The following is a 12890-nucleotide window of genomic DNA, read 5'->3' as shown; positions in this document are numbered from 1 at the left end:
TGAATTTGCCCAAAATAGTGATTCCACAATGAATGGGGTTAGCTGCATACATTTCTATAGTAAGTCTATATTACACCGTGAATAATAATAGTAGTGGTGGTGGAGGTAGTACTGTAGAACTATAGTACTACTAATACTAGTGTATAGCCTCGGCCGGGAGGCCGAACCCGGGACCTCGTATCAACAAGCTGTGTATACGTTAACCAATCGGTTAAATAGCCATGGCCCGATAGGCAAGTAGTAACGCAGCCACCTATAGCCTACAGTCGCCCCCCCGCCCCACCTGGAAGCGCCAGCCAAGAGCTATAGGCGCGACTGACTGGGCAGTGGGCAGGTATATAACATGCTGTCGACTATACGCTCAACGGTGCTATAGTCTGCAGTCAGTGCCACCTTGGGATACAGAAACCATGCACACACCGCTGCCACCAATGTATAGCCTCGGCCGGGAGGGTGGAGGAGGCGAACCCTGGATCTTAAATCAACAAGCCGCGAGCGTTTACCAATCGGCTAAAGAGCCATGGCCCGACAGGCAAGTATAGTAACCACCTATAGCCTGTACACCAGTAGTGGCCTACTATAGCTAGTATAGTATAGTACTCGTGGTGGCACAGGGTCGAAGCCCCCCCCCCCCCCTAAACCCTCAGGAGCATTCACAGCAAATCAATGGATGAACACAAACGGCTGCCAATAAACATTTATCTGATGACTGGGCATCACACACACACACACGCGCGCAAGCGCGCACGCAAGCGCGCACGCACGCACGCACGAAGCCATATACTGTAGCCGGTACGGTTGAGGCACAATACAGTAGAGACAGTAGAGGTGGATTCTGGAAGAAGATAAAAAAAATCCATCTGAGCTGCATTATGGGTGAAATGTTTTAAACATGATCTAGTTACCCAGCAGCCCGTTACCATGGCAACTGACAGGCAGAGCCACATTACAGCTTCCAGATAAGTCATTTATTTCCCCTCCCTCTTAGATCACTGGCATTTACATACAGGCGCCGCCTACCAATAGGAAAGAGATCGGATCGGAGTCTATAACCAATACCAATAGGAAAGAGTCGGATCGGATTCTACTATAGATCACCAATACCAATACTAGAGACTAGTACAAGATCGGATCCTTGCTAACAGAACAATATGCTGTACCAATAGAGCACCGAAGTCTGACGTCAATATCGGTAGAGGGCGCAAATCCACAGGTTCATGTACTTTTTTATTTGCATTATAATCCCCATAGGATAGGGGGATTTTAGATCGCCTCATATAAGAACTATGTTTGGAAAATAAACATGTCATCCCGGCCACTTCACTCATATGGATATGAAGAATCAACTGACTGAGAGAAAACGCTAATGTTACTGCTACTGAATTACATTTTCGCTAGAAACAGACTGTATGAGCCCATGTTATTCTCCATAGAGAAATTACTTCTGCGAACCAGGGGAATCGAAGGGATGAGCGAGTTACGTCAGGACTTCGGTGCTCTATATGCTGTACCAATAGTACAAGGATGAGATCCTTGCTAACAGAACAATATGCTGTACCAATAATAGTACAAGGATGAGATCCTTGCTAACAGAACAATATGCTGTACCAATAATACAAGGATGAGATCCTACTAACAAGATCACTGGTTCCCAAACTTCAGGTCGAGACCCAAAAGACCCAAAGTTTAGACCCAGACAAGTGAAAACGCTTTTAGATCGGCTTTTCACTACTTCTAAATTGTTTTATTTTTTATGGAATTTCTTAGATTTGTTTGTTTGAACATTTATAGAAATTATAATTATTTAGCACACATCTGTTCTTCTGGGGGTCCCTATCTCATTTTCAGAGGGGGGGTCCACAGCCAAATAGACTAGAGTATATATGTGGGGGTGAGAACCACCTTTAAGGATCAGATCCTAGATCAGTCAATAGTACAAGGGAAGGAGAAAGAAAGAAAGAAAGAAAGAAAGAAAGAAAGAAAGAAAGAAAGAAAGAAAGAAAGAAAGAAAGAAAATGCGTGGAGGAAGAGGAAAAGATACTGCAACTATGCTGAAGAGGGAAATTGAAGAGGGGAAGAAGGAGGAGTTTAAGATGTCAGCATCATGATGATGATAATTGAACACGCACGCACGCACGCACGCATGCACACACAAGCATGCATGCATGCATGTCTAAAATGCCCACAAATACTGTATACATTTAGAGCACACACACGCACACACGCGCATGCATGCATGTCTAAAATGCACAAACATACACGTACATCTAGAGTGCATGTACGCGCACGTACGCACGCGCACGCACACGCACACGCACACGCACACACACACACACACACACACACACACACACACACACACACACACACACAGAGAGAGAGAGAGAAAGCAGTACGGAGAGAATTAGGAGAGAATTATTCTGTAACCCATAGCAACCATTACAGGAGATGGAGCACAGATACATACACACACTTACCTTGTGCCTTTATCTCCCATGGTGATTAACACGATAGATGGAGAGAGAGAGAGAGAGAGAGAGAGAGAGATAGGAACGCTGTCAGTCGACAGAACGGAAAGAGAGAGAGAACTCAGCCTCTTCTCTCCGTCGTGGTCTAGCAGGGTCCAGTACGTGTCTCTCTTCTGCTCTCTCTCTCTCTCTCTCTCTCTCTCTCACACTCTCACACTCTCTCTCTCTCACACGCGCGCACCCACACACACACACACACACACACACACACACACACACACACACACACACACACACACACACACACACACTGTGTATTCCTCTCTTCTCCTCTCGTCTCTTCCTGTTGGAGCAAATAGAAGCACACTCTTCTCTCTCTCTCTCTCTCTCTCTCTCTCTCTGGGGGTTCCGTTGTTTAAGATCCTCCTCCTCTCCTAATGAGTAGCAGGTGACAGTCAGTCATTCAGTCAGTCAGTGTTTTCTGGCCGGGGGCAGTTTGTCAGAATCCTACTATGACCAGCAGCTGACCACTACGCACACACGCACGCACGCACGCACGCACGCACGCACGCACGCACGCACGCACGCACACACACACACACACACACACACACACACACACACACACACACACACACACAGCAGTTGTGAATGTCTAAAATAATTACCAGCTGTGTGTGTGTGTGTGCATGCGTGCATGCGTGCGTGCAGACTCGTGTGGAGGGATACACAGAGAATAAACAAACGTAATGAAGGAATGAACGCCACCATCCATCCTCATAAAACAAATATTGCAGTGGGGGAAAGGGGAACGAATGCCACAGTTATTATTAGTGAGAAATGAAATCCGAAAGGGCATTGTAACGGCTCGACACACATCACCGTAACCGACAGCAGCAGCTTGATCGTATACAAAAAGCCAGCTGAAAATGAGCAGAGCGCAAAGCTGTCAGGTAACAACAGACAGATCCGTTTTATGGGGATGTACTTATTGTAGAGATGAGGAGTTATAAGTGCTACCAGGGCTCCAGACAGCAGGGCATTGATCACCCTGCACGACAGGCGGCTTATTAAGCCTCATCAATCTGTAGAGAGAGAGAGAGAGAGAGAGAGTAATCAGAGTATCCTCACAGCCAGAGGTCAGAACTCCCTGCAAACACAGCAGCAGTTGGTGTATATACTTTACTGGAGTATAACTGTGTTTCCATGTTTGATATACAGTAGGCCTACTGTAGGCTACTTTATGCTTTATGTAGCATAAAGCACTTCATGCTTTATGCCAAGAGGCAAATATTGTACTTCATTTTTTTACTCCAGTCAGTTACTATAGTTACTTTGCAGATTTTCTTTTGATTTGTTTTATAATTATTCAAATGCTAAATCAGAAACAATCAAACTTTTTTTCAAACACAGCCAATTAGGGATGTCCCGACTTTTTTTCCTTTCCGATCCGATCTTGATACCACAATTTCTGCGTTAGCTGATACCGATACCGAATACGGATACCAGAGAATAATATATATAATAATAATAATAATAATAAAAAAATAAACAAATATCTTATTTTGAAGTCCACCGACTGGGAATAGTGCATGTAGCTATCTAGCTGTTTTGTAGTGCGGTCCAGGTGGTTCGGTCAAGAACAACAGAGCACTTGGGTTGAGGGTTTTACTGAAGAACGTTGAGTTGTACAGAAAGCATGTGTGTGTGGTTCTGCAAACACACAAAAAACATAAACATAAAATTACAATCATTTCCATCAACAAAATACAACTGGCTAAACATACAAACATCACCTGCCTAAAACATGCACACATTTCCAAACACTTTTACAACAGCACATAAAGAAATCAGTAATCACAACAAGGAGACGCACACGCTGCTGTGGTCTGTACAGAATGAGCAGAAAACTAGGCTTGACAAACTCTAAAGTGTGCTGTGCTGATTGCAGGGTGGATACAGGTGCTCACTAATTGAGAATACAGCAGGGATAGGCTAAGGTCAATTTGCCCTCTGCCAGCCAACAGTTCTTAATTGAGGAGGTCAGCATGACCTCGGGCGCGTTCGGAAACGCACACCGGGAATGTGGTCAGTTTGTTGAGTGTGGTGGGCGGTGACGTCACAGAGTGCGTTCAGTGTGCCTTATTTCCGAACGACCACAGCTGTGACGCATTCACACGAATCACACCGGACAACCCCAGCTTCAGGGTAGGGTCGCTCAGTGCGTGCACTCGGCACACCCGGTGTGCAGCGCACTGGATTTTCGAACGACAACGCACTGAGTGCACTGAATAAACGAACGACAAGAGAGCACACCAGTGCGTTCAGGGCGCATTTCCGAACGCGCCCCTCAGCTCAGTACTTGAGTATATTTGAGCTGGCCTTTTCCACACTAGCTATATATATCGTGTTGTGTTTATACAGTAGAAAATCACTCAAATGTGCACAAGCAGTTTGGGCAACTCGAAAGCAAACTCCACATGCCCCGACACTTTATTTACTTGCCATGCCATAGTGTCAACCGCTTACCCCTGTGTCGGATCTGTGGTTAGACTGGCATATTTGCCGATAGCGATATGACCCAATATGACCAAATAATGGCCGATACCATACTTTTCCGACACCGATACAGTATCGGGACATCTCTACAGCCAATGTGATCGAGCTTGTAAAGATGGGCTCTTTTCAAATATAGGGCTTAAGTGGTTAGTAATTATTGTCCAACAACATGATAGATATGATTGAAATGGGCATTCTTGCGTAATGAGAACTTCCACTTTTATACTTAGTATAATTTGATACTAATACTTTTGTACTTTGACTAAATAATATTTTGACTTCAGGACTTTTACTTGAACAAATATGTTTTATTGTTTTATTGTTCAGACTGGCAGCCCAACATGTGCTTTTGACCTGTTCAGGATTTCACCCACATTCCAAGGTGGTTTCAAATGTTATTAACCCATTTTGGGGCGGGAATCCCCTTTTGGTGTTAGCATTATGTTATGCTTTAGCTATTGAAAAATAGCAGATCTACAAGAACCACTGACATAGAAACATAGCTTTTTCAGAAAACTGTCAGGATTCAGAAGACACTTTTAGAACCTGATCTCAGGTCAAAAGTGTGTCTCGGTCTGATCCCGACTGAGACAAATCTTTAGAAATCAGATCAGTATAATTGATCCATTTGTAACTCAGAGTGCATATTGTAGACTCTCGAGAGTACACAGTATGAGAGTTATGACTGTGTAGGAGTCTAGGAGACATCTTTTCACTCATGCTCTTCATTACAGTATGCCACAGGGCGACGGGAGGCACCTCAGGTCAGTTGGAAATCAAATGCCACGCAGTGTCCGCATGGAAAAACCATGAATGCTAATTTAACTCAAGAGTGTAAATGGAATCATTTGGAACGGTCTCGGGGGTTACAGGTGGACAAATTAACACTGAGGATTTGGACTGTGTACTACCTTGTAATTTGTGATGAGACTGTAAGTCTCTATGGCATTAAGTTAATTACCTTTTGATTGAAGTGCAGCCGTCTACAGTTAGGTAATTAAGTCATTCCTTTTGTGAAGTTTAAGTTTTCCTGTTTTCTTGATGAGACGTAGCAAAAGAGACAGAATAATTTTGCTATTCATGTCACATGTCAACGTATACATAGTCAAGTTAATATCTGACACATGTGCTCATTTTCCTTCTGATTCCAAATGATCTTCCCCCCTTTCTGCGCATTCCCCATTGCTGCTAGATTTTAAACTATGAATGTCTGCCTTAAAAAGGGATTATCATACCTGCCGTTCTTGCCGTACATGTACTAATTTTATCTGATATAGTTTTTCATATTTTATTTTTTACTTAATTACATCCATTATTATTATTATCAATAATAATAATATTGTATTTATGAGCACAGTCACTTTTGCAATGTTATATTCTTTGAAGGGAAGACCTCTGTACACTCCTTACTATAATGACAACAGGTGTGTCGACGACAAAGCAGCAGACTGCAGACATGTTAGATAAGACATGTAAGGCCTCACTCACACCTTTACAACAGACTTGTTGTATGAGATGTATAGCTGATGCAAGCTCGCAATGCATTTCCAATGGGAGTCACATGGTTTGACACAACATTTGTGTTGTATGAGGGGGTGGGGGGGGGCAGTCGAAACACAGCCGAAAGCCGTACAACACAAATGTTGTGTCAAACCATGTGACTTCCATTGGAAATGCATTGTGGGCAAGATGTATCACACCCTTTGTATACATCTAGCATGCATCAGTGTTGTATGCTAGATCGAAAGGTGTGAGTCGGGCCTAAGAGGGAGACCCAAACGTTGCATTTTGGACATTAAATAAAAAGCTCTTGAACCAGTAAGTGACAGTGTGCGGGTCTCCCTCCCTCTCGCAATGTTATATATTCAGCATGGGTAATAGAGCCTCTCCTCTATCTCTCTCTCTCTTCTTTCTCTCATTAGCAGGCAACAGTGCAGCACTAATACTATCTCTCTCTCTCTGTTTCTGGCACAACAGCGCCCCTACTGGTACTCATAGTCATATACTGGTGCTCATGGCCACATAGGTGAACACGGACATTGCAGTTCCTTGGAGTGGTTGCACCACTCAAAAGAATATAGATGTACGGCACGGTACATAATGGTTTCTAGTGCTAGTCTTTGTGGAACATGACAACAGGTTGGAAAGAAACCAAAGCAACTTATTCCTTAAAGTAATATAATTACCCTTTTCCAGTAACTTATAACTAATTACTTTCATTTGAGTAATACTATTACTAATGTGTTACCATTTTCTAAAAGTAACTCGTTACTATTTTCACATGCCTCGGTGGTACCGTCACGGTGGGCTTGAGTGTTTATAAATGTTGGGATCGGATGGAGTTGCTTTGCAGGTCTGGATAGACTCTAGAGCGGACACAGGAACTATATGCACACTTGTCTGTACAGTATGTGTGAATGATCGGATGCGGAAGGGCAGGCCTTAACCCTCTAAGACCCAGCATTGCTTTATAGCAACAATTATATTTTAATTAATTACTATTTTTCTGTTCTTTTCTCACCTAAACGTCATCAGTGATGTTCATTGCAATGCCATTGCAATGCCATTGGTCATTATATTTGCATATAAATACCCCCCACAGAGGCTGAAATTCACACCAAATAAAAATGTCTGGACATTTTTTTAACCTATGACTTTTGACCTTTAACCCTAATAAAAGTAAGTAAAATAATTGTAATATATGTTTTTTTGTGATCATTAGAATGTCTAGAACATGTTTTATTCATTATTGTGAAATATATCCCCCAAATGTAAATTATTAATTTATTATATAATTATTATAAATTTTTCATCAAACCTTTTTTTTTTTTTTTACATATTTTTTAGTCTTAGTCCTAGTAGTACAAACTAGTAGTAAGGTTGAAATAAAAAAATTGCAAGTAGAAATTAATGCGGGTCTTAGAGGGTTTAAAACGTCCAAAACAAACTGGGTAGTGAGACACGTTTAGGGACAAGAGATACTGGGGGCGAGAAACAAAAAAGTAAAGTAGTAAGTAACTAGTTACTTTTTGTAGGGAGTAATAGGTACAGTCACAATATTACTTCATTTAAGTAACTCTAGTAATAGGTAATATACTGTATTACCGTTTTTTAGTAACTTTTCCAACCCTGTCCCGCCTACATTTTGGTCCTTGGTTTGAGTGAGTGACAAATAATCTCTCTCCTTTATTCTCCTCATCTTGCCAATCTCACCAGAGGCTGAAGAGCAGCTGTCCTCCTCAGCATGGAACCGGCACAGTACAGTCAATGTCATGACATGACACGCGCCTTTTCTTGTCCCTCGCAGCCGAGGGACGCACGTGGCTGCTCATCTTCATCGCGGATTCGCGGCAATGATTATAACTTAAGATGCTTGTCACTCTCAGAGATGAATCTACGGTCGCTCCTCATATCAAGCCCTGCTTGGTTATAGCCAGCGTAGCCACATGGTCATGGAGCAGATAAGCCATTACACTCACCTTGTGGATGTGTTTGTGAGCATGTTTGATCTTCTTGTGCCATTTGTTATTAGGCTAGACAAAACCATCTTGAAATGACATTTTTTCTGAAAATAGTATCTCTATATTTTTAATATTTTCACATCAACTGCATTTGAGAACTTGCTATAGCACTTTAAAATGATTTGTGGTCACTGGCACATTTTGTTCTAGCCTACAAATATTTTGGACAATTTTGGATTAATCTTGGATTTTGGATTAATCCCACAAGTTAAGATCAAACCTGTGCAATATTCACAACAATCACATCAGGAGTTGTATCAGATAAATAGTTTCAAAAACGTTTAAAAACGCTGTGCGGATCTCTTCTCTCAAATGTACTGTAGGTGTGCCAGGCCCCTATTTTATACTTTGCCAATACAACAGAGTTGCATGAAAATAGACGAAGCATGTACGGTTTTCACAATATATATATATATATATATATATATATATATATATTTGGAAACATTTTGAACGGTTTTCAACAATATTAAATGGCCAAAAGGTCAATTGGGGCGAAATGTTGTTTTAGATATAGGATAATAAAGAGACAGGGGGCTAAAACTAAAGCAATGCAGCTTCTCCAGGTGGAATCAAACTGGCAATGTCACTATTCTGTGATCAATAAATGCACTATGGGCCCAGGCCGTAGCGTAACGGTCTGGGCACCGGACTGGTAATCCAGTCGCGGTGTGCCGCGGGTTCGACTCCCGGACCCGACACGGCCTTTACTGCATGTCATCCCCCCATCTCTCTCCCGTTTCCTGTCAGCCTACTGTCTGTCCCTTCAAAAATCAATAAAAGGCGTAAGCCGCAAAAAAATATCTTAAAAAAAAAAAAAAATGCACTATGCAGACAAAAAAAACTATACTTATCTTAATAAAAATATATATATATGATTGATAGGTTCTGTCAGACCGCTCGGATCAGTTAGTGTTTCATAGATTCCTATCCATGCTCTTATGTGACACTGTGTGCTCTGGGAAACATACTGCATCTCCAAAACTACTGGCTGGATCGCCATGGAAACAAGCACAAGCGTTTGTCCCCGTTCAAATAGATTGCTTTTCTTTATATCTATTTTTTCTCCTTTGATTGTTTAGGGCCATTACTGGCTGTTCTGGCTTTCTCTGTACCTGAAAATGCTGCTGCAGTTATGTTGACCATCTTATCTCAATCTGGGAACCCATTCTGTAAAAAAATAAATCACACTCTTGTGAAGTGAGGGGTGCCCACTGTGTCTGGCTGCCATATGACGTCACTGCTTAACCCATTTAGGCCCGAACTCAATTCCTGATCAACATTCTTCTAAATCCTCCGGTTTTCTGAAATAAAAATGTTCATGATTTTTCAAAAATAGCAGACCTACAAGCTCATAGCGTGCCACTCGGTGGCGCGCTATGAGCTTGTAGGTCTGCTATTTTTCAATAGCTAAATTATAACAATGTTTAAAACACCAAAAGGGGTTCCCGCCCAGAATGGGTTAAAGCAAACATTAAAAGTCCATAGACTTGGCTGCCACATTATGGCAGTCACTTCCATTCATTGCCACTACATACATTACGAGAGACATGAATGCAGTGTTACTGTATAATAAAACAAGATGTATTTATATTCTCCACATGACTGTCTCACATCGTCAATGTTCGTCTAAATGCTATAAACAAGCATTAAAAGTCCATAGACTTGGCTGCCACATGACATCCCCTTTCCTGTCTAATTACTGTACCCAATCAGTAAAGGCAAAAAAAAACGCCAAAATAAATATCTTAAAAAAAAAAAGTTCATAGACTTGGCTGCCATATGACGTCATTTCAAAAGCCAGGCGTTAATATTTTGATATTGTATTTATTGTACAATTGCCATTTCAACGTATTTTCTGTGATGTGTATATATACCGTTGACATTCTGCCGCACCTTTATAGTGACATGTATTATAAATACATGATTGATTGACAAGTTTGTCCTCTAGTGAAGGTTTCTGGAGGAAACACCCAAAGGCTCCATGGACAAACACATGAGACCCAAACGCAGCTGTCAGCAAGCATATAAATATATATATACACACGGTATTTACACACACACACGTCACACACACACACACACACACACACACGACAATTAAAATACAATGAACATTTATTGTGTGTTAAGACAGCACTTCTGTTAGCTCTGTTATCATCTGATGCTCAAAATAATCTTCAAAACATCCACAATAGTGCACTTCATATAGCATTACTAATACAATTCAGGGCAACAATTATAAATATCATCTATTTTACAAACAAACGATGCATAAAGGAGAGAAGTGGGGATATGTGAGACATGAATAGGAGTCAGATTCCACATATCATTTCTTTGAAGCAGAAACCCCATGTCTCCATTTCTTTTATTTTATTGTTTTTGTAAATTAATGCCCCACTACTTCTTCGGAAAAGTAGTGAAAATCGCCCGAGCTACTAGCTCTGTACCCTCACTGGAATCTCAGCAGGACAATGGCCTGCATAAAGTTGTGCAGAGAGTACCGGTAATGTTTATCGAACAAATGAATGTTGTTGTTTAATTAGTGTTGCCATTTGTCGTTGTGTGCGGTGTATAAATAAGATAATAGGTGGTGTACAGGGTTTTCAAAGTGACAATCCGTTGAGATTGGCCGGGTCAGAGGTCACTCCACAGAACAGCCCGCCTGCTCTTGTCTACGCTGACGACAAATTGTCCTGAGATAGACCAAGAGAGAGAACTAATAGACGAACTGAGAGAGAGACAGAGATAGAGAGACAGAGAGAGACAGAGAGAGAGATAAAGACAGGGTGACAGAGAGAAAATGTATCATCTTTCGAGCTTGTGACTTGATGCTTTTATTTGGCATCCGAAAGAAAAGAAACGTGCAAAAATGCATGTCTTGCTCAATGTGATTACTTTACTTACTTAACACTGCGTCACATTCATTAAATCAAATCGTTGTTTAATCAAAGTGTTGTTCTTATACCAACTGGCCATTAATTCCATACCAGTAAAACTCAGTGTCTAATATACACTAACCAATGATTATCTATTAAGATATATATGTTTTCTGTCAGGTGTGAGATATGTCCACGTGAATGCAGCAGACATCAGGCTGTCCCCACCAAGCTGACCCTACATACCCCCTACATACTAGGGCTGCAACGATTCATCGATTAATCGTAATCGAATCGATTATTCAATTAGTTGTCAACTAATTTGGTAATCGATTAATCAAATCGGCAACTAATCACTAGTTTTTTGCAATTTATCATAGGTTATTTCCCACTTAACCATAGTTTTTCCAGTGTTAAGTGTAACTAAAGTAAAGAGGAGTGAGCCATCTCTCTTCCCTTACAATCTGATGATAGTTGCACATGTACAGTAGCGACTGCAAAGAAAGATATGACCCATGTAGTATCAAGTACAAAACATATGGCTTGAATATTTATTTTTTAATTACCTATTTGAGTTCAGAAGAGTACTGTTCCTTCTAGACTGACACATGTGTAGCTATTCTTTAATCAAATGTATGCAGTCAGAATAAGCCTAAAGACACCATCGCCGGATTTTCACGGATCAAAAGCCCAAATAATTCAGCGTACTGTATGCTCTAAAGGTAATACAACAATCTCGGCAGCGTAGGATATTTGATTAAAATGCGGGGTTACGCGTTTCAACCAGTCAAACTGTTTTAATGACATGGATAGATCAATGCACTTCAATGTGGTGTATCAACTATTACAGTTTGACTAGTACTGTATATCTTGCCAGCAGGCGTCTGGTATGAGATTTGCACTCATTGTGCTGCCTTCAGTCAGTCAGTATTGTATTTTGTTATTTAGCACCCCCTGTGTGTTGATTTGTGTAACTGCATTTAAGTAATGTCTTAATTGTTAATGTCACCATGACATTCTGATCATTAGGATCAAAGCACAAACTAGACACACCTGTAGAAGTGCGTGTGAAGGGGACTCATAAATAACATACGTGGGCTCTGGAATGACTGGATGATTGACAGGTGGATCGTTACCTGTGGTTGCCTGGGAGGTGGGCCTCCAGGTTGCCGCTGGAGACGTTCCAAATATAAACGGCTCCGTCGGCAGAACCAGCCGCAACGTAGCTCCCATCGGGACTGCATAATAGTAATACCATTATTAGGATATCATACAGCATTTTAATATTCAAATATAGTGTTAAAGCTGCTATAAAGCAATAATATTTTAATATATTTTTTATCCCACGATTTTTGTAACCCATTTTTCACCCCTGTGTCAATCATCTAATGTGATCCTGGGCTTTACACACCCTCCACCAACCTAGTCCCCATATATGGGGGACAAGGGGAGAGCAACGGACT

General features: G+C 41.3%; 1 protein-coding gene across 2 annotated transcripts in view; it reads right to left on the bottom strand.

Moving 5' to 3' along the window:
* LOC310864907 (uncharacterized protein) overlaps window positions 1-12890 on the bottom strand; it is a 56773-nt gene that overhangs the window by 23735 nt on the left and 20148 nt on the right. For both annotated transcript variants that reach the window (XM_083773737.1, XM_083773738.1), the window contains exon 17: window positions 12564-12665. In XM_083773737.1, coding sequence (XP_083629863.1) covers window positions 12564-12665 — 102 coding nt within the window. The remainder of the gene's footprint in view (window positions 1-12563; window positions 12666-12890) is intronic.

The sequence above is a fragment of the Protomyctophum parallelum genome, assembly GCF_964188405.1.
Source record: "Protomyctophum parallelum genome assembly, chromosome: 9".
Taxonomy (NCBI): Eukaryota; Metazoa; Chordata; class Actinopteri; order Myctophiformes; family Myctophidae; genus Protomyctophum; species Protomyctophum parallelum.
Note: the sequence above shows the minus strand (reverse complement) of the source record. Positions and strands in the feature narration are given on the sequence as shown.